Here is a 22,024-nt window from a genome sequence, read left to right on the forward strand (position 1 = left end):
ACCCGTCTCTACTAAAAATACAAAAAAAATTAGCCGGGCGTGCTGGTGAACGCCTGGAATCTCAGCTACTCGGGAGGCGGAAGAATTGCTTGAACCAGAGAGGCGGAGGTTGCAGTGAGCCGAGATTACACCATTGCACTCCAGCCTAAGCAAGAGAGCGAGACTTTGTCTCAAAATAATAATAATAATAATTCACTTTTGGAAACTGTTCCCTACTAGATTTCGAACAACTTGGGAATGAAATCCTATTTGAGTTCATCCATGTGTATTTCCAACAAGTTCAGTGTCTTACTTATAAATAGTACTTGAAGGAATGAATGCAACTTTTTCTTTATGTAATTATTTTACGCTTGATTTAAAGGAACTTAAAAAAGACGCAGTTAAACCTAGAGACAGATGCCCTCCAAAAATTGTCTCACCTTTATTATTTGTGATTACTAGTTAGAGCTAGCAGAAAAAACTCCCCAGCAAGTGAAATGTCAAACCATTACTAAAAGAAAGAAAAAGAAAGGAACAGTCTTTTCTATATTTAACTCACTTGAGAGAAAAAAGAAGAGCTGGTATTTTTCGAGTACTAATGTTTGTATTTTGTGATGCAGATACTCAATTTTACATTCTAAAAATACTACTTTTATAGTAGGAAGCAGTGTACGTTTGAATCCTGGCTCTGCCGCTTGTTGCAAGAAGTTGGTCAAGCTATCGGACCTTGCTAAGCCTTCCCTGTTCTAACTGTAAAATGTAGTAACACCATTTACCTCTAGAATGGCTGTAAATCGAGTAAGGCTTATTTAATACAGCGTCTGGCATACACCAGGCGTTCAGTATGGCGCCAGTCATTAACAGTAGGTGGTTAGTAACTGCGATTCACTCAAAACAATACAGATGCACACAGATGAGAGTTCACACTTTGAGTCTTATTCAAAGATTGGTATTAGCCAGGCTTTTTGATAGGTGCACTCTGAGTTTTATTTTCGTACCTCACGGTATATAATTACGCAAGCTCAAAAGCTAATAATTGACAGCTCACTTTGCTTTACTCTGGGTTCTGCATTGACCTCAGAGAAGACACGGCCTAGACAAACAGGCAAGGCCAAACACTGACTCAAAAAAGATCTTTTATTTAACGCAGTGTTTTTAGTGCATGCTCTTGTTTGGCGAAAGAGAAGGTTTTACGTTCAGAATATTAAAAGGGACCCCGAGGACAAAGCAGTATCTCGGAAAATAAGATCACATCCCCAAATAACTAAAACGACAACCGAGACAAGCTTGCAGACTCCCACGCCTCTGCCGGAGTCCCGGGCTTGCGCGCGCGGCTGCAGCGCGACAGGGGCGGGGCCACGGCCACAAAGCAGCCCTCGAGACCACGTGGCCTCCGAGCAGCTCAGGGCGCCCTTGAAAGTTCTTGGATCTGCGGGTTATGGCCGGTCCGTTGAAGGGCGGTGGGGCCCGGGCCCTGGACCTACTCCGGGGCCTGCCGCGTGTGAGCCTGGCCAACTTAAAGCCGAATCCCGGCTCCAAGAAACCGGTAAATGGGTGGTGGCGGTGCGGGGAAGCGCTGGGGACCCGAGCGATGAAAGCGGCCCTTCTCTCCCTGTCATTAGGAGAACTGCCCTTTCTGGGAGGGTGTTGAGATGAAAGTAGGATTGCCTCGTGCCTGTTCTCCCTTACTGCCCAGAGGGAAATCTTTCCACGTGAACCCAGTTCTTTTTTTTTTTTTTTTTCGAGACGGAGCCTTGCTCTGTCGCCCAGAAGCAATTCTCCGGCCTCAGCCTCCCGAGTAGCTGGCATTACAGGCGCCCGCCACCACGCCCGGCTAATTTTTGTATTTTTAGTAGAGACGTGGTTTCACCGTGTTGGCCAGGCTGGTTTTGAACTCCTGACCTCGCGATCCGCCTGCCTCGGCCTCCCAAAGTGCTGGGATTACAGGCGTGAGCCACCGCCCCCCGCCGCACCCAGTTCTTAATAAGGTTATGTTTAAAAGCGTAAAGATACCAGGTGGAGAAGCCGACTCGCTGAAACTACAAACTCATTGTGTCATTCAAAATTGGATTTAAAATGAAATGTTTTCCCCGTGTATCTTTATGTTCATTGGAAAGATCTGAATTGCAGCTGTCCCTTCTGCAGTTCACTAAATACAGCTAGAAAAGCTGTTAGTTGACAATGTACTGTCATTTTAACAGTCAGTTCATTGCTTTCGTGAATTGACAGGAAATTAAGGAAAAGATTTTCTTCAACAAATCACTTTTCAAACAAAATTACAGGCTTATGAATAACATTTGCATATTTACAATTAATTTCAAAATAAATTCTTGACTATCATTTAAAATGTTGTGAATATTTAATTCTAGGATTTTTTTCAGTTTCAACCTATTATAAAAACCTTATCCCCATCCCAACCTTTACTTTTTGCTTTTGAAACATGCTTGGACTTTGGTTACAAGAATTAGCTATGTCTTTAGAGGCAAAGATGCTGACAGAGTGTGTGGACCTTTGAGCAACTAGGACATGATTGACACAATAGTGTTAGCTAGCACTGGTGGGTTGGATGAATGAACAGCATAACAAAAAGTGAAGAGCTGAAATGCAGTTTTTAGAAATGCATCTGAAATTCATAAAATTCTCTTCTTTCCTTGTAGGAGAGAAGACCAAGAGGTCGGAGAAGAGGTAGAAAATGTGGCAGAGGCCATAAAGGAGAAAGGCAAAGAGGAACCCGGCCCCGCTTGGGCTTTGAGGGAGGCCAGACTCCATTTTACATCCGAATCCCAAAATACGGGTTTAACGAAGGACACAGGTAAGGTTGCTTTGCTTTTTAAAGTACAGGTCCCCAATTTCCATTAAAAAGCACCTAAAAATAGTTTGGTAGAAATTTTGGTGGAAATTTTCAATTCACTTTGAAGCAAACTTTTGCTACTGTTCCCCTGAACCATTTTTTGGTAATGAAATTTTGCCTGGATTATTAAAAGGAAAAAAAGCCCAGACATTGCACTCATACCTGCAAAATGGAGATTCTAATGTCTGCTCTAATGGTTATTAAAAGAATGGGCAATAATAGTATACATAAAAATCTGGCCCACTGTAGTCACCTAATAAATGATAACTACCATTATTACTTTGAGCTCCATAGTAAGTTAAATTTTCCACAGATTTATTTGTGTAAATAAGTGAAGTAAATGCTTAGAGAGGGAAATAATTTTTAGTGGAACAAAGGTGGTACAGGTTTCTTTTCATTACCCAAAACCAAGCAATATTACATGTTTGTGTTACACTCAAGAGGGTTTTGTTTAGTTAAATAATTAAAATTGGTGGAGGAAAACACAAGACAAAGCTTTGAGTTGATTTCGAGAAGTTACAGGAAGATGAGAGTTTTCCAACTCTTACATTCTTGTTTTACAGTTTCAGACGCCAGTATAAGCCTTTGAGTCTCAATAGACTGCAGTATCTTATTGATTTGGGTCGTATTGATCCTAGTCAACCTATTGACTTAACCCAGCTTGTCAATGGGAGAGGTGTGACCATCCAGCCACTTAAAAGGGATTATGGTGTCCAGCTGGTCGAGGAGGTAAGTCTTCATTAGATCTTTTGGTGTTATATAGGAGGATTTTTTTTTTTTAGATGGAGTCTTGCTCTGTTGCCTGAGCTGGAGTACAGTAGTGCAGTCTCAGCTCCTGCAACCTCCACCTCACAAGTTCAAGTGATTCTCCTGCCTCAGCCTCCTGAATAGCTGGGATTACAGGCACCCACCACCATGCCCAGCTAATTTTATTTATTTTTAGTAGAGACAGGGTTTCACTATGTTGGCCAGGCTGATCTTGAACTCCTGACCTCAAGTGATCTGCTCACCTTGGCCTCCCAAAGTGCTGGAATTACAGGTGTGAGCCACCATGCCTGGCCCGTAGGAGGATATTTTTGATTTCTGGATAATCAGTACTCTACGCCCTTTATTTTTATCCCATTTGTGTTTATAACTGTTATGTAGTGGTGATCGCTGTGGTTTTGGAAAGCTGTCATGCTATCATGGCAGGGCTCTTGGTCCTGGAATGCTCTTCTGCATATCTGTAAAGCTTGCCCCCTTCTTTTTTTTGAGATGGAGTCTCGCTCTGTTGCCCAGGCTGGAGTGCAGTGGCACGATCTCGGCTCACTGCAACCTCTGCCTCCTGGGTTAAAGAGATTCTCCTGCCTCAGCCTCCTGAGTAGCTGGGACTACAGGCATGCGCCACCACACCCGGCTAATTTTTTATATTTTTAGTAGAGATGGGGTTTTGCCATATTGGCCAGGCCGGTCTTGAACTCCTGACCTCGTGATCCACCCACCTCGGCCTCCCAAAGTGCTGGGATTACAGGCATGAGCCACTGCGCACGGCGCCCCCTTACTTCTTTTGGTTCTCTGCTTGAATGTCAACATATCAGGAAGATTTTTTTTTTTTTTTTTTTTTTTTTGATAGAGATGGAGTCTCACTCTGTCTCCCAGGCTGGAGTATAATGGCGCGATCTCAGCTCACTGCCAACCTCTGCTACCCAGGTTCAAGCTATTCTTGTGCCTCAGCCTCCCAAGTAGGTGGGACTACAGGTGCGTGCCACCACGTCTGGCTAATTTTTTTTATTTTTAGTAGAGATGGGGTTTTGCTATGTTGGCCAGGCTGTTCTCGAACTCCTGACCTCAGGTGATCTGCCCGCCTCGGCTTCCCAAAGTGCTGGGATTACAGATGTGAGCCACCCCACCTGGCCAGGAAGGTCTTTTTTGAGAGTCTTTTTAAAAGAGCACTTGCCCTGCTTCAGGAGTCACACTGTTTCCTTTACTCTGCCCAAAGTATTTTTCTTCGAATATATATGAGCACTTGACATTTGTTACCAAGTTATGCATTTGTTTTCATTGTCTTCCTCACTAGAATATAAGCTCCCTTGAGGGCAGGTGCTTTGATTCGTTGCTTTACTTTCTTCTTTATTTTTTTTGAGACAGTATCTCACTCTGTGGCCCAGGCTGGAGTACAGTGGTGTCATCTCAGCTCACTGCAACCTCTGTCTCCCAAGTTCAAGCGATTCTCCTGCCTTAGCTTCCCAAGTAGCTGGGATTACAGGCACCTGCCACCAGGCCCAGCTGATTTTCTGCCTCTTTTTTTTTTTTTTTTTGGAGATGGAGTCTCACTCTGTCACCCAGGCTGGAGTGCAGTGGCACGATCTCGGCTCACTGTGATCTCCACTTCCTGGGTTCAAGCGATTCTCTTGCTTCAGCCTTCCAAGTAGCTGGGATTACAGGCATGTGCCACCATGCCAGGCTAATTTTGTATTTTTAGTAGAGACAGGTTTTCACCATGTTGGTCAGGCTGGTCTTGAACTCCTGACCTCAGGTGATCCGCCTGCCTTGGCCTTCCAAAGTGCTGGGATTACAGATGTGAGCCACCCATTGGCCAAATTTTTTGTACATTGTTAATCAACTACTGTTTGCCAATAATACAGTTGTATAGGTAAGTTAGTGTCCACTAGAGGGAAGCATATATTTATGAAAAAACTTTTCAGATTCCTTTGAAAAAGTGAACTGTATGGATAAAAACTTCCCAAATAAAGTAATTTGAAAAGAGAATACCAAATACAAGATGAAGCCTCAGTATTCTACCCTGAGTGTGTATAAAGAAATACGCATGTAACTTAACATATGGAAATCCATGATCTCATCAGCCCTTAAACTGCACATCCCAGCATCCTTAGGTGTTGTCTATTAGATTAGCAAAAATAATCCTGAAAACTTTACCCCAGGGCACTGGTCAAGTAATTGCAATGACACATTATTTATACTGTTAACTGATTTACTTCTGTGATTTCAGATTTGCAGTAAATAGTGAATAATAAGACAGTTTTGATCCTTTAGCACAAAATTACCAATTTGGAAACATATGTTCTCAAGGAAAAGCAAAATGAAAGAAACCTGATATAAAGATAGTCCTAAAAATGCTATTTATACTACTGAAAATACTGGAACTGACACCAATGCCCCCAAATAGGGAGATGGTTAAGCAAACTATGGATTGCTTAAAAATCACAAATGATACAGCAAGACCCTGTTTTATTGAATCAAAGGTACTGTTGATTTTAAACGTATACCAGTATTAGATATAAAAAAAAGTGTGAAAATGCATCTTAGAATTGATGGAATATTTTTGAAATACATGAAAAATTAATAACAGAAGGAGCTAAACTGGGAGCCACTTTGTTTCAGCTTCATGAAAACTTTCTATTGCCATAGAGTGGTAGTGCTGCCATCTTTTTGCTTTTATCAGAATCTGCTTTGAAATTAGGGAAAAATATAGCACATCCTGACTGTGACCAAAAATTTAACTTTTCAGAGTTCAGAGTTACATTTTTCTTTTTTTTTCCTGTCTTTTTTATTTTTTTTGAGATGGAGTCTCGCTCTGTTGCCCAGGCTGCAGTGCAATGGCACAATCTCGACTCACTGCAACCTTCACCTCCACCTCGGGTTTAAGCCATTCTCCTGCCTCAGCCTACCAAGTAGCTGGGATTACAGGCACCTGCCACCATGCCCGGCTACTTTTTGTATTTTTTAGTAGAGATGGGGTTTTACCATGTTAGCCAGGCTGGTTTCAAACTCCAGACATCAAGTACTCCGCCCTCCTTGGCCTTCCGAAGTGCTAGGATTACAGGCGTGAGTCAAAGCACCCGGCCTAGAACTACATTTTCTGGTTGTTTTTTTTTTTTTTTTTTTTGAGACGGAGTCTCGCTCTGTCACCCAGGCTGGAGTGCAGTGGCGCGATCTCGGCTCACTGCAAGCTCCGCCCCCGGGGTTCACACCATTCTCCTGCCTCAGCATCCTGAGTAGCTGGGACTACAGGCACCCGCTACCACGCCCGGCTAATTTATTTTTTTTTGTATTTTTAGTAGAGACAGGGTTTCACCGTGTTAGCCAGGATGGTCTCGATCTCCTGACCTTGTGATCCGCCCGCCTCGGCCTCCCAAAATGCTGGGATTATAGGCGTGAGCCACTGTGCCCGGCCTAGAACTACATTTTCTAGTGTTGACTATTCTAGGAAAAATTGGAGGTTTTTTTTTTCCAGCTTAGAGGCTGTATTAAAGTCAATAGTGAATGCAAAGTGAAATTTCTATTGTCTTTTTTTCCCTGGTGAGGCCAACTTCTCCAAAGCTCAGATTTTGTCAGATTTTATGTTCTTCCACCTGCTCCAGCCTGCATATTCCCCTGTTTAACCTCCTGCTGGCCTCTTGCTTACTTAGGGATAAAGAAGGTTAGTTTTTAATCTATGTTTTACAACATAATGTTGTGGTTAAGAATACAGATGCTGTGACTAAACTCCCTGGATTAGAATACTTGCTTTGTGACCGTGGACAACGCAACCTCTGTGCGTTGGTATTTCCATCTATGAAGTCGGGATAGCAATAATCCTATCATAAGGTTGTTATTAGGATTAAGCAGCCTACTATTAATGAAGTCAGGAATGAATGCTTAGTAGGTATACATAAAGTGGAAATGTAGTCAGTCTTACTTACACGGATTGAAAATTGGTAAAACAAGGTAACCTAAATAAAATGTTAAAAAAAAGTGATAGGACCTCAAAGCAGAGATATTTAAAATAGGAATTATAGTCGTCCCTTATGATTGGTTCCACGACCGCCTCCTCTCACTACAATCCAGATGATCAAGTCTCTAAGATGGCCTAGTATTTGCATATAACCTGCCACATCCTCCCATATCCTTTAAATCATCTCTAGATTACTTACAATACCTAATATTAGGTTGGTGCACAAGTAATTGTGGCTTTTGCCATTGAAAGTAATGTAAATACTATATAAATAGTTGTTATACTGTATTTAAAAAAGAATTGTTTTCTTACTGTTGTATTGATTTTTTTTTTTTTTTTTTTTTTTTTGAGATGGAGTCTTGCTCTGTTGCCCAGACTGGAGTGCAGTGGTGCGATCTCAGCTCACTGCAGCCTCTGCCTCCCAGTTTCAAGTGATTTCTCCTGCCTCAGCCTCGAAATAGCTGGGATTACTGGTGCCCACCATCATGCCCGGCTAATTTTTGTATTTTAAGAGACAGGGTTTCACCATGTTGGCCAGGCTGGTCTCAAACTCCTGACCTCAGGTGATCTTCCTGCCTTGGCCTCCCAAAGTGGTGGGATTACAGGCATGAGCCACCGTGCCTGGCCTTATTTTATTTTTATTTTTATTTGAGACGGAGTTTCACTCTTGTAGCCCAGGCTGGAGTGCAATGGCATGATCTCGGCTCACTGCAACCTCCCCATCCCGGGTTCAAGCGATTCTCCCGCCTCAGTCTCCTGAGTAGCTGGGACTACAGGTGCGCGGCACTGCACCCACCTAATTTTTTGTATTTTTAGTAGAGATGGGGTTTCTCCCTGTTGGGCAGGCTGGTCTCGAACTCCTGACCTCAGGTGATCCACCTACCTTAGCCTCCCAAAGGGCTGGGATTACAGGCGTGAACCACTGCACCCAGCCTTATTTTTTATTATTACTTTTTTTCCGAGAATTATCCATTCAAGTTGGTTGACTCACAGATGTGGAACCCACAGATATGGAAGACTAACTGTATTGTTATGTTATAGGCACTTTGGAGGGAAAAACACTGTTTAAAAAGGAAGCTTGACGTAATTAATTTACTTTTAGCCAAGCTGTTTACCAACAGACTGTTTTGACATATTTCAGGGTGCTGACACCTTTACGGCGAAAGTTAATATTGAAGTACAGTTGGCTTCAGAACTAGCTATTGCTGCCATTGAAAAAAATGGTGGTGTTGTTACTACAGCCTTCTATGATCCAAGAAGTCTGGGTAAGTTTGTTCCACGGTCATTTTCTTCTTTCTCTCTTTGTCTCATGTTGGCTACTACTTTTAAATTACTTAGTGAATGGCAAATGTTGGTAGTAGTTTGGATGTAGTATTTGATCTACATCTACCATGTGGATTATTATGATTTAAAGAATACAGCATGTTGCTGACACACGTACACCAAGGGCAAAAAAGGCTCTCAGCCCCTCCCCTGAACTGTAGACCTGCATCTGCCTGCCTGGCCAATTCTCTTGACTGTCTAGCAGGGACCTCAAATATAGCATGTCTGAAATGCCTCTTTTCTCTCTTTTTTTTTTTTTAAGACAGAGTCTTGCTCTGTTGCCCAGGCTGGAGTGCAGTGGCGCAATCTCTGCTCACTGCAACTTCTGCCTCCCAGGTTCAAGCGATTCTCCTGTCTCAGTCACCGGAGTAGCTGGGGTTACAGGTGCCCACCACCACACCCAGCCAATTTTTGTATTTTGGCTAGAGGTGGGTTTCAGCATGTTGTCAAGGCTGGTCTTGAACTCTTGACCTCAAATGATCCACCCTTCTCAGCTTCCCAAAGTGCTGGGATTACAGGTGTGAGCCACCACGCCCAGCCCCTCTTTTCTCTTTTACCTCAGCCTGGCTCTTCTTGTAGTCTTCCCTATGTAAGTAAATGACAAGTCCATCCAAAATTTGGAGTCCTGAACTTTTTCTTTTATGCCCTAATAAATCTTTTGAGTTGTTTCTTCAAACTGTGTCCACATTTGACCACTTCTCCAGCTACTGCCAGTCTGTCCTAGCCACTGTCCTCTTGCCTGGATGACTGTGGGCCTTCAGGTTGCCTCTCTGTTTTGCTTCCATCTGCAGTGGAGTGATGTGGCACAAGGTTCCTTTTAAAGCATGGACTGTCACTCCTTTGCACAAAACCTGCAGTGGTGTCCATGCTGCTCCTGCAAGGCTGGCTGTGATCTGCACCAGCTCTTGTCCCTCCTGGTGTTCCCCTGCTCCCTCCATTCCCTTACTGGCCACCTGGTTTGGCTTTCCTCCATACACTGAGCCCTGTGTACTGTGTACTTCAGCCTCGGCCTCTGCTGTCCTCCTGCCTGGAGCTTCCCCCACTTGGAATATTCATGGCTTTGGGCCCCACTGTTCCAGGTCTCTGCTTATTAGGAGATCTTTCTCACCTGTAGTAAATAAAAGAGCATATGTACACACATGCACATGCATGGTGTGCACACGCACATGCACACGCACAGTCACATCCTGTCCCCTTGCCCTGCATTGTGTTTGCCCTTGGCAGCTATCACCAGCTGACAAAGTATAAGTTCCTTTCTCTTTCTCTGTTCATTCTTTCTTCCCCATCTCTCAGGATGATGGAGACCTTTTGCTACCTGCTGTATCTCCTGCACATAGAGCGATGCCTGGTATCTAGAAGAGGCTCACTTAAATTTTGTTGAATAAATTAATTGGATTTTTCAAGTTGCAGAGATGACAAGCAAATGTAACTTGTTGACTAAATGCTTTACAAAGGATTCTTTGGTGCTTTTACATTCAAATGGGAGTTAAACATTTCCTGGCCAAATTGCATGATTAGAAGAAAATTCTTTGAAAATTAATATATAAAAGGGAAAAAGGGAAGGATTTGTGTCGTCTGTATGCAGAGTTTGAAACAAATAACTACCATTTCCTTTTTCCCATAATTGAAAGTTTTTAAAAAATATTCATCAAAGGCCGGGCGCAGTGGCTCATTCCTGTAATCCCAGCACTTTGGGAAGCCGAGGTGGACGGATCACATGAGGTCAGGAGTTCTAGACCAGCCTGGCCAACGTGGTGAAACCTCATCTGTACTAAACATACAAAAATTAGCAGGGTGTGGTGGTGGGCGCAAGTAATCCTAACTACTCGGGAGGCTAAGGCAGGAGAATCCCTTGAACCTGGGAGCAGAGGTTGTAGTGAGCTGAGATTGCGCCACTGCACTCCAGGCTGGGTGACAGAGTGAGACTGTCTGAAAAAAAAAAAAAAAAAAAAATTTGCCAACATGATGATTCCGTTTTCCCTCTAGTTTATTATAGATGAGTATCTTTTCTTATTTTGGTCCATCACTCAGTTTTTAGGGTGAGCTGCCTCAAATATGAAAACCAGTATTTTTAGAAGAGTCACAGACGTTTTGGAAGGACTTTTGCGTTAGTGTGTTTTTCAGTGATTGTTACCACAGAATGTGGCGGTGGAGTTTGTTCTCTAGCCAGATGCCCTCTGCCACCCTGAGCTGCCATCTTTGGAGGCACCCTCAGCCTTGATGCTCTTGTGCGTGGCTCTCTGCAGCAGCTCTGCAGGTTGTCCCAGGAGCTTTTTGTTTAAAGAAGTAATAAAACAAATCCAATCACTGGTTTATCACTTAGTAGTAATTTTGCCTCTGAATAATTTACTTTGTTGTACTTTAGTTTTCCAAGTTATAGAAAATTTTTTGCACCATGGTCTCACTCTGTCACCCAGGCTGGAATGTAGTGGTATGATCAAGGCTGACTGCAACCTCCAACTCCTGGGCTCAAGTGATCCTCCCACCTCAGCCTCATGAGTAGCTGGGACTACAGATGCGTGCCACCAAGCCTGGCTAATTTGATTTTTATAAAGATAGGGGTCTTACTGTGTTACCCATGCTGGTCTCAGCCTCCTGGTTTCAAGTGATCTTGGTGTGAGCCACCATGCTGGGCCAGAAATTTTTTTTTTTTTCTTTTCGTTTGAGATGGTCTTGCTCTCTCAGGCTAGAGTGCAGTTCCACTCACTGCAATCTGAAACTCCTGGGCTCAAGAAATCCTCCCACCTAGGCCCCCTGAGTAACTGGGACTACAGGTGCATGTCACCATGCTAACTTTTTTTTGTTTTATGTTTTGTAGAGATGAGGTCTCACTATGTTGCTCAGGCTGGTCTTGAACTCCTGGGCTCAAGCAATTCTCCTACCTCCCAAGGTGCTGGCATTAAAAGCATGAGCCATTGTGCTTAGTCTACAAACTTCTTTCTTAAATATATTTTGAAGATACTTTCTTGATGATTCAAGAACATCCACTATTTACTTACCCTCTGTTGTAGGTGAAGTAGGTAGGATGGTTTATCCAGAGCATGACCTGGTTTTAGGTGGCTCTGCTTTCTAATTCTTGGTCTTGACCCTTAGCAGATAGCTTCCAGTTCTCATTTCTGTGAGTGGCCTGCCTGGAGTACCTCCTAATCACCATTTCTCATTTGCCCTGTGTGGAGATACTGCTAGGTAATGCAGTATATTAGAGCTGTATAAAACAGCTGTCAGATTCTTGTATTCAGCAAACAGCCAGAGGCTAGTGTTTGCTAGATACTGTTCCAGCTGATGGAGAGACGATAGTGCAAGAGTCAAAAGTCCCTTCCTGGCCGGGCGCAGTGGCCTCACGCCTGTAATCCCAGCACTTTGGGAGGCCAAGTCAAGTGGATCACCTGAATTCAGGAGTTCGAGACCAGCCTGGCCAACATGGCAAAACCCCATCTCTACTAAAAATACAAAAATTAGCTGAGCATGGTGGTGCATGCCTGTAATCCCGCTACTTGGGAGGTTGAGGCAGGAGAATCACTTGAGTCTGGGAGGCAGAGGTTGCAGTGAGCTGAGATCATGCCACTGTACTCTATCCTGGGCGACAGAGTGAGACTTTGTCTCAGAAAAAAAAAAACAAAACAGTCCCTTCCTTCACAGAGCTTATGCCCTGGTGGGTGATAGTTAACATCTGTCTCATTGTATACCATATACTATACATGTGTGAATTGATTCTGTGGATTACATCAGGTAAACTTTGTAACTGCTCTGTGACATATGTACTATTATTTTGAGGTTCTCAGTAATTTCCTTAGTACTGTTTTGATTTCTGTAACCAGCTTTGGTTAAGGTTGCATTGCTAACACATGATGAGTAGAGTGTCAGTTGTATTCATACAATTATCTATTTGTGTAATTGCTTTCTAAGCTATCTGAAGGCCCTGTGGCATCTGTGATATCTTGTGCGTAGGCCTTTTTCTCACTTTCAGAACACGTGTTTCGGGTCCTTTAAAATGTTTGAAAACAGAACTGGGGTTATGCAGCATTCCTTGGTTCGTTTCACATAAGATTTCTTTGCCTGCTCTTTAGTTAAGATAACTCATTTTAGTAAAATTGGTTTTCCAGATACAGGTTGCTCATGCCTGTAATCCCAGCACTTTGGGAGGCCCAGGTGGGTGGATCAACTGAGGTCAAGAGTTCTAGACCAGCCTGACCAACATGGTCAAACCCCGTCTCTACTAAAAATACAAAATGATGCGGGCGTGGTGGCGTGTGCCTGTAATCCCAGCTACTTGGGAGGCTGAGGCAGGAGAATTGCTTGAACTCATGAGGCAGAGGTTGCAGTGAGCCGAGATGGTGCCATTGTACTCCAGTCTGGGCAACAAGAGTGAAACTGCGTCTCAAAAAAAATAATAATAAAAATTAATAATCAAGAGAAACTCTGTAACATCTCTATGGTACGGAGTTACATCTCTATGTTAGAGTTACATCTCTAGGTATGTCTACGAGCTAATATTTGCATCTCACTTTTTAAATTTAAATTTTCTTTTAGACATTGTATGCAAACCTGTTCCATTCTTTCTTCGTGGACAACCCATTCCAAAAAGAATGCTTCCACCAGAAGAACTGGTACCATATTACACTGATGCAAAGAACCGTGGGTACCTGGCGGATCCTGCCAAATTTCCTGAAGCACGACTTGAACTTGCCAGGAAGTACGGTTATATCTTACCTGATATCACTAAAGATGAACTCTTCAAAATGCTCTGTACTAGGAAGGATCCAAGGCAGATTTTCTTTGGTCTTGCTCCAGGATGGGTGGTGAATATGGCCGATAAGAAAATCCTAAAACCTACAGATGAAAATCTCCTTAAGTATTATACCTCATGAATTCCCGTCCAAGGAAGCAGAGTTGTTAAAGAGTACTGGAATAGGGGCTGAAGGATCTATATTCCCTCATTGCATTTTCCTTATGTATAATTTTCCAGATGGTGATGTTACTTTTCAATGTACTCATATGTCTCATTTTCATCTAAAATTAAATGGCAGGAAACAAGGACTGCATAGATAAACTGAGTCTGTGTGGGTTCTGTCTCAAAGATACAAACTCCCTGATAGTCTACAGAAGGAAAATGACAACTATTTTAGAATATTTCTAGTTTGTTTTTTCAATGATCTTTTCGTCCAGGCCTTGTTACTGTTACAGATCAAAATGAATGCACAAGTGGAATGGGATTGACCTGTAGGCCTGCTCTGCCGAGATGAGAGCAGATGGAATGAGTTGGTGACACCTCTTAATCTGTAGCCTCAGGGAAACATGGCTATCCAATGTCAAGATGGTAAACCCTCAACTCGAAGAGTAAGATCAGGACGTATGCTTAAGGTGTAAGGCTGAGGAGTAGCTGGTAGGCAGTATGTTTGCCAGTGACATTGAAGTTGAGAGAAACAAAAATTACAAGTGAATTTATTTTCTCAATTCTGTGGTAAGAGGGTTACGGGCAGGCCTTTGTTCTTAGAGCTCCCAAGATGGTGGTGGCCACTCCCAAGATGGCAGCAAGCCTTTTGTTCTCTGACCTGGGGTTCTTGGCCTCACGGATTCCAAAGAATGGAACCTTGGGCCATGAGGTCAGTGTTATAGCTCTATTAGAAGTTATGGATCACGGAAGAGAACTGTGGAACCCAGTGACTAGTGTTCAGCTCGATTAGGATGAACTCTGGGCCTTTAGCCATGCAGGAACAATGGTGAGCCTCTAGCCCGATTGGGAGCGGCAATGGACGCCTCGCTGGATCAGAAGCACAGTGGACACCCTGCTGGATCCAGAGGGGTGGAAGTCAAGGGTGGGTCTGGGACGGTGGTGAACAGCAGTGGTGGACAGTGAGCGAAAGCTCAGCCCGAGCTGTAACAAACACAGACCAGAAGAGTGTGTGTTGCAAGATTTAATAGAATGAAAACAGCTCCCATACAATGGGAGGGGGACCCAAAGGGGGTTGCCCACTTCCTACTCAAATGCCCGGATTTATATCCCGATCATTGTCCCTCCCCCTGTACTCTCAGGCGATATATGATTTGACTATTTCTTTACTTCCTGCTTTTAGCCTAGTTTGTATTTTAGTGAGCCCTCTTTGCTACCTGATTGGTCGGGTGTGAACTGAGTTACAAGCCTCGTGTTTAAGGGTAGGTGTGGTCACCTTCCCCAGCTAGGCTTAGGAATTCCTAGTCGGTTTAGGAATTCCTAGTCGGCCTAGGAAATCCAGCGAGTCCTGTCTCTCAAAAGTAGACGATCTTGAAGAAGGTAAGTGTTCTAGTATTAATTGATATACTTTTACTTATCTCAGACATTGGAGACCTTCATCTTTCAGTCATTACAAATGATTTTGAAAAAATGGTTCAAATATTATATGAGCAATACAAACAATTGATAAGGTGAGAATTAAGCTTAGTTAATGTAAAAGATTCAGCAGTTAGTAAGTTTTTTTTTTTTTTTTGAGGCAGTCTCCCTCTGTTTCCCAGGGTGGAGTGCAGTGGTGCAATCTCAGCTCACTGTACCCTCTGCATCCGGGGCTCAAGGGAGCAGTTAGTATGATTATTTAGCTTCTGAAAGATACTTTATATCCAAATCATATGAAGGCTTAATTTACATTGAGCAATTAAAGATTGATCTTGAATAATTCATAATTCTTCCACAGTAGAAATAAAATGATTCCTGGCTAGTTATTTTCTTAAAAATAAAAAAATTTGAAAACCTCAACAATGCAATATTTGTTTTGTTTGCTTATCGATCTCATATATTGCTCTTCTGAGATTCTATTTACAAAATAATTTATGTACCAAGATTATCTTTCAATTTTTTTTTTTTTTTTTTTTTTTTTTTTTTTTGAGACGGAGTTTCTCTGTTGTTGCCCAGGCTGGAGAGTAATGGCACGATCTCAGCTCACTGCAACCTCTGCCCCCTGGGTTCAAGTGATTCTCCTGCCTCAGCCTCCTGAGTAGCTGGGATTATGGGCATGTCCCACCATGCCTGGCTAAGTTTTGTATTTTTAGTAGAGACGGTGTTTTGCCATGTTGGCCAGGCTGGTCTCAAACTCCTGACCTCAGCCTTGGCCTCTCAAAGTGCTGGGATTACAGGCGTGAGCCACAGTGCCCGGCCTCTTTCAATTTTTATCCAGGATTATATAATTGACTTGTTATTAAACAATCCCTTAGAACCTAGGACTTGTAAAGAATCATGACTGGGACCATCTTTTTTTTGGGGGGGGAGCGGGGGAGCGGGACAGAGTTTTGTTCTTTTTGCCCAGGCTAGAGTGCACTGGTGTGATCTCAGCTACTGCAACCTCTGCCTCCTGGGTTCAAATGATTCTGCTGCCTCAGCCTCCTGAGTAGCTGGGATTACAGGTGCCTGCCCCCACACCTGGCTAATGTTTTGTATTTTTAGTAGAGATGGGGTTTCACTATGTTGGCCAGGCTGGTCTTGAACTCTTGACCTCAAGTGATCCACCTTGGCCTCCCAAAGTGCTAGGATTGCAGGCATGAGCCACTGCGCCCAGCCGACCATCTTCTATAATAACACGAAATCCTGTGAATTTCAAAGGACAGGCAAAAATTTTAAAACATGCTTTTATTTTTCAGAGACCCAAGTGATGGAGCTGGTGTGTTAGCATTCATTTTGGCTCCATTGATAGGATCCCCAAATCACAGTGCTTGAATGAGTTTATTTTTCTCTTGTGCACGAAGAGCTGCGATCAGTTGAGGGCTGGTTGCTGGATCTGCTCCACAAAGTCTCAGCCTGAGGCACCCTCATTCCTAGAGTGAGATGTCATTTTCATGATCCAAGTAGGCAAAGAGCAAGCCTGCTTTTCCTAAGGAAGTTTCCACACAAAACTCTTGTTTATATACCATTGGCCAGAACTTGGATGCAGTCCCATTATTTTGAAGGGAGTTGAAGCCTTTACTTTGGCCGCTTCTGAGCGGAACTGAAAAATTCTATTATAATGGGTGCATAAGACAGTAGATGTATTAGACAACCAGCAAGGTAATTGTCACCTGTGTTGGTATTGAAACCTCAACTCTGAAATTAATTGACTTAACATCAGACAAACACAGGAAAAGTGCAGAATTATTTAATTCTATACCATCCAGAATGCTAGGTTCAGTAAGTTATATAATAGCCAATAAGTTGATTATTAATCTTGATTGTTACAAAGTATTTTTGAAGAGTGATGATGTCAGAGGCATTTGAACCACAGGACTCCATCTTGAACAGGGTAAAAGACCTACTAGGCTGCATTCCCAGGTGGTTAGGCATTCTTAGTCACAGGATGAGATAGGAGGTTGGCACGAGGTTCAGGTCACAAAGACCTTGCTGATAAAACACGTGGTAAAGACGCTGGTGAAATCCCACCAAAACCAAGATGATGAAAGTGACCTCTGGTCGTCTCCACTGCTCATTATATACTAATTATAATGCATTAGCAACTTCCATCATGCCATGACAGTTTACAAATGCCATGGAAACGTCAGGAAGTTACCCTATATGGTCTAAAAGGGGGAGGTGCCCTCAGTTCTGGGAATTGGCCACCCCTTTCCCAGAAAACTCATGAATAATCCACCCCTTGTTTAGCATATAATCAACAACCATAAAAATAGCTAACTAGCAGCCCATGCTACTGCTCTGCTTATGGAGTAGCCATTCTCTTATTCCTTTATTATTACTATTATTTTTGTTTTTTGAGATGAAGTCTTGCTCTGTTGCCCAGGCTGGAATGCCGTGGTGCGATGCAGCTCATTGCAATCTCCGCCTCCCAGGTTCAAGCAATTCTCCTGCTTCAGCCTCCTGAGTAGCTGGGACTACAGGCACCCGCCACCACGCCCAGCTAATTTTTTGTATTTTTAGTAGAGACGGGGTTTCACGGTGTTAGCCAGGATGGTCTTGATCTCCTGACCTCGTGATCCGCCTGCCTCGGCCTCCCAAAGTGCTGGGATTACAGGCCTGAGCCACCGCGCCCGGCCTCCTTTACTTTCTTAATAAACTTGCTTTCACTTTATGGACTGACTCACCCCAAATTCTTTCTTGCCCAAGATTCAAGAACCTCTTGGGGTCTGGATCAGGACCCCTTTCCCGTAACAATGACAAAGCACAGGAAACCATCTGAGAAGAAGCATTCACTTTTTTCTATGCCTGCTTTTAATAAACATTTTTAATAATAAAGCCATCTTCCTATGTTAAATATTTTACAAGTGTCTTTTTTTTTTTTTTTTTTTTGAGACAGAGTCTCGCTCTGTCGCCCAGGCTGGAGTGCAGTGGCATGATCTCGGCTCACTGCAAGCTCCACCTACCCAGGTTCATGCCATTCTCCTGCCTCAGCCTCCTGAGTTACTGGGACTACAGGCGCCCGCCACCACGCCCGGCTAATTTTTTGTTTTTGTTTTTTTGTTTTTTGTATTTTTAGTAGAGACGGGGTATCACCATGTTAGCCAGGATGGTCTCGATTTCCTGACCTCATGATCCGCCCGCCTCAGCCTCCCAAAGTGCTGGGATTACAGGCGTGAGCCACCGTGCCCGGCCTTAAATATTTCAAAAGTCATATTTGCATATAACATATGGAGGAAAAGAGAGGATAAGATACAAAGAAGGTTGCTAAGAAAAGCTCCAAGGTACAAAGAATGTGTTTTTGGCCAGGCGTGGTGGCTCACGCCTGTAATCCCAGCACTTTGGAAGGCAGAGGTGGGCGGATCACCTGAGGTTAGGGGTTTGAGACCAGCCTGGCCAACATGGTGAAACCTCGTCTCTACTAAAAATACAAAAATTAGCCGGGTGTGGTGGTGCGTGCCTATAATCCCAGCTACTTTGGGAGGTTGAGGTGGGAGAATCACTTCAACTTGGGAGATGGAGGTTGCAGTGAGCTGAGATTAAAAAAAAAAAAAAAAAATTCTTAGAATACAGTGAGATGAAGATAAAAACATAGTGAGATTGCAGGAACTCTGTGTTATTAGGCCCGGGGGCTTCTTCTATGTTTGTTAAGGGGAGGGCTAACCTTCTCTCCTTTCGTACAACACTTTCTGAGTATTTATTATTGGGGTATTTAAACTGAGCTCTCTTATTCTTAAGCCATTTAAAATGGAATCTATTAGACAAATCACTTCATCTTTTAGACTGTGAAATACAGTGACAAGCTTTGTAAACTATGAGGACTGTGTAAAATGACCTCTAAAGTCTGTTGTAATACACTGATGATAAAGATGTTCCCTTGGGCTGAGGAAAACTTCTTTGACCTCAACCTGTTTGCATAGAAATGAACTTCCTTAAATTTAAACACATCCTGTGTTCTGTATTCATGTAAGAGGTTCCATTTTTTTCATATCAGAGTATACTGGCTTTGCTTTAGGTAAGTTACTGCCTTGCCTTATTTGTGCCGCAGGAGGTTTTCCTTTTGTGATTCAGTTCACAATTGTACATTTGGAGGGGCTGGTACTGCCTCAACAGGAAAAGTTCTTAATGGGGAACAAGGGAGGAAGTTAGTCACCTAAAGATAGACTGCACAGGCAACAGCCTTGCAGGCTCAGAGTGACCCTTGGGTTCCCTCCCCCATCCTCCAAGTAGAATGACTACACTACCCTAACAACAGTTATGGAAGGGAAAAGAGACAGTCAAACATTAGACTTACTTCACTGTGGTTGTCTTAGGTGGCCTACAGGTGAAAGGAAATTGGGATAGAATGGTAAAGGGAAGAACGAAAACAGGAAACAGATGTCTGGTGATGAATAATGCTCAGATAGTACTTATTCAGTGAGCATGGGCTTAGTCACAAACAGCTGTATCCTGGTCTCAATATTAGAATCGTGCAGATAAGTTCTCAGCCAAAACAGGCACGTTCCACAAAATCTGTCCATTCTGTGGATTAATAAAGTTAATCCTCAAATTGCTGTATAGCCGGGAGACTCAAGTTCATTGTAACTACGCAGCAATACTGGGCTCTATGATGCTGATATATCATGGCCCTTCTGCCATGTACAAGGATAATAGGGCAGAGAGTGTGCTAGCAGATGGTATTGTTATCTTGTTAAGGGTTCATATTACTTGGAAATCTAAGAATAAAAGTAAGAATGTTTCAGTCTAGATTTTAGTCCTCTCATGGTATGTGGCTTCCAGTATACGTGGCTAGTTTGCATCCAATCCACTGAGTTAATATAGATTTTAAAATTTTTTTTAACTCCTTAGAGAAATAATTGCTAGGGATTTCCTGTCTATTGAGTTCCTGGGTTTTCTTTTTTAAAAATGCTACTCTCTATTCTTTGACAATGAGAGTGGCTCTACCATAGCCGGGGAAGATGTCAGATAACAGCAGTGTAACCCAATTTAGTTGGTGTCAGAGAAAAAAGTGCGCTCTCTGATGTTCATACAGATTCCAGAATGGCTGCATTTTGAAGTAGCACAGCTTCCATGTCACCAAACCTGGATTTGAATCCAGGTTCTGACAGCAGCTGTGTGACCTTGGGCACATCACATAACTGCTGTGCTCTCATCTGTCTCACATGTGAAATGGAGATAATCATACCCACCTCTGTGCTTCTGTGTTTGGGAGACTCAGTGAGGTTATTTGCGGGGAGACATGAAGCTCAGCCAGTTTGCAGAGCCAGCTGGAGCAGTTTACTTGGGCTCAGATGCCAAGACTAGCTGTGTGACCTTGATATGTTACTTAACATCTCTGCCTCAGTCTCACCATCTGAAAAATGGGGGATGATTAATCCTAATGCATATGAAGATTGAAAGAAGTCAATATTTGTAAAGCACTTACCATAATGCCTGACACATAAGTGCCTCTGTAAGTGTTCATAAATCAAGTTTTTTTTTTTTTTTTTTGAGACAGAGTCTCGCTCTGTCGCCAGGCTGGAGTGCAGTGGTGTGATCTCGGCTCCATGCAAGCTCTGCCTCCTGGATTCAAGTGATTATCCTGCCTCAGCCTCCTGAGTAGCTGGGATTACAGGCACATGCCACCACACCCATCTAATTTTATACTTTTAGTAGAGACAGGGTTTCACCATGTTGGTCAGGTTGGTCTTGAACTCCTGACCGCAGATGATCCACCTGCCTCAGCCTCCCAAAGTGCTGGGATTACAGGCATGAGCCACCGTGCTCAACCTCGCTTGGCATAATGTTTTGAAAGTTATCCATGTGGGGGCATATTCCAGTACCTCATTCTTTTTTATGGCCAACTAGCTTTCCATCGTGTGGAGTGTGTATGCATTCATCAGTTGGTGGACATGTGGGTTGTTTCCATGGTGGGGCTATTATAAATAATGCTTCTGTAAACATATGTTTGCAAGTCTTTATGTGAACATGTTTTTATTTTTCTTGGGAAGATACTTAGCAGTGGAATTGCTGAGTAGATTAGCAAATTTATGTTTAACTTTTTTTTTTTTTTTCGAGACAGTGTCTCATTGTGTCACCCAGGCTGGAGTGCAGTGGCACCATCTTGGCTCACTGCAACCTCTGCCTCTCGGGTTCAAGCAATTCTCAGGTCTCAGTCTCCTGAGTACCTGGGATTACAGGTGCATGCCTCCATAGCCCAGGTAATTTTTTTGTATTTTTAGTAGAAACAGGGTTTTACTATGTTGCCCAGGCTGGTCTCAAACACCTGGCCTGAAGTGATCCACCTGCCTCAGCCTCCCAAAGTGCTGGGATTACAGGTGTGAGCCACCATGCCGGGCCCATGTTTGACTTTTAAAGAAACTGCCAAATTGTTTTCCTAAGTGGCTGCACCATGTTACTCCCCCACAAGCAATGAATGTTCCTGTTTCTTACATCCTTGCCAACATTTGTTATTATCTGCATTTTTGATGATAACCATTCTAGTGGGTGTGAAATGGTCTCTCATTGTGGGTTTGATTTGCATTTCACTAATAATGATGTGGAATATGTGGAATGAGAATTGCTTCTTGGCCACTTGTATGTAAGAGACTTCATATTCTTCTATGTACTTGAAATTTTATAAAGATAATTCTGATGATTATTGAGCATCCATATATATAGGAAGTTTTAAAAGCTTTATCTGTTCATCTTATTCGATCCTCACCAGACCCTTTTATTTATGCCATTTTATAGTTGAAAAAAATTGAGGCACAGAGAGGTCAAGTATTTAGTACGAGGACATCTAGCTTGAAAGAAGTATTAGGGCTAAGAT

General features: G+C 43.0%; 1 protein-coding gene and 1 pseudogene across 1 annotated transcript; one reads left to right on the forward strand and one right to left on the reverse strand.

Annotated features, from left to right (window-relative positions):
• The first annotated feature begins 1,317 nt into the window (after positions 1 to 1,317).
• MRPL15 (mitochondrial ribosomal protein L15) lies at positions 1,318 to 13,917 on the forward strand. Its single transcript, XM_002819083.6, has 5 exons — positions 1,318 to 1,525; positions 2,637 to 2,791; positions 3,394 to 3,559; positions 8,686 to 8,809; positions 13,398 to 13,917. Exons 1-5 carry the CDS (start codon positions 1,418 to 1,420, stop codon positions 13,733 to 13,735), a joined length of 891 nt encoding a protein of 296 aa, XP_002819129.1. The 5' UTR covers positions 1,318 to 1,417; the 3' UTR covers positions 13,736 to 13,917.
• A 4,847-nt stretch (positions 13,918 to 18,764) lies between these two features.
• LOC112134814 (U6atac minor spliceosomal RNA) lies at positions 18,765 to 18,899 on the reverse strand (annotated as a pseudogene).
• Positions 18,900 to 22,024: the final 3,125 nt, after the last annotated feature.

The sequence above is a fragment of the Pongo abelii genome, chromosome 7, assembly GCF_028885655.2.
Source record: "Pongo abelii isolate AG06213 chromosome 7, NHGRI_mPonAbe1-v2.0_pri, whole genome shotgun sequence".
Lineage (NCBI taxonomy): Eukaryota > Metazoa > Chordata > Mammalia > Primates > Hominidae > Pongo > Pongo abelii.

Coding starts and splice junctions, on each gene's coding strand:
- MRPL15 (XM_002819083.6), top strand. CDS start 1,418: ATGGCCGGTCCGTTGAAGGGCGGTGGGGCCCGGGCCCTGGACCTACTC. Junction 2,792..3,393: donor GGGTTTAACGAAGGACACAG/GTAAGGTTGCTT, acceptor CTTGTTTTACAG/TTTCAGACGCCAGTATAAGC. Junction 3,560..8,685: donor GTGTCCAGCTGGTCGAGGAG/GTAAGTCTTCAT, acceptor GACATATTTCAG/GGTGCTGACACCTTTACGGC.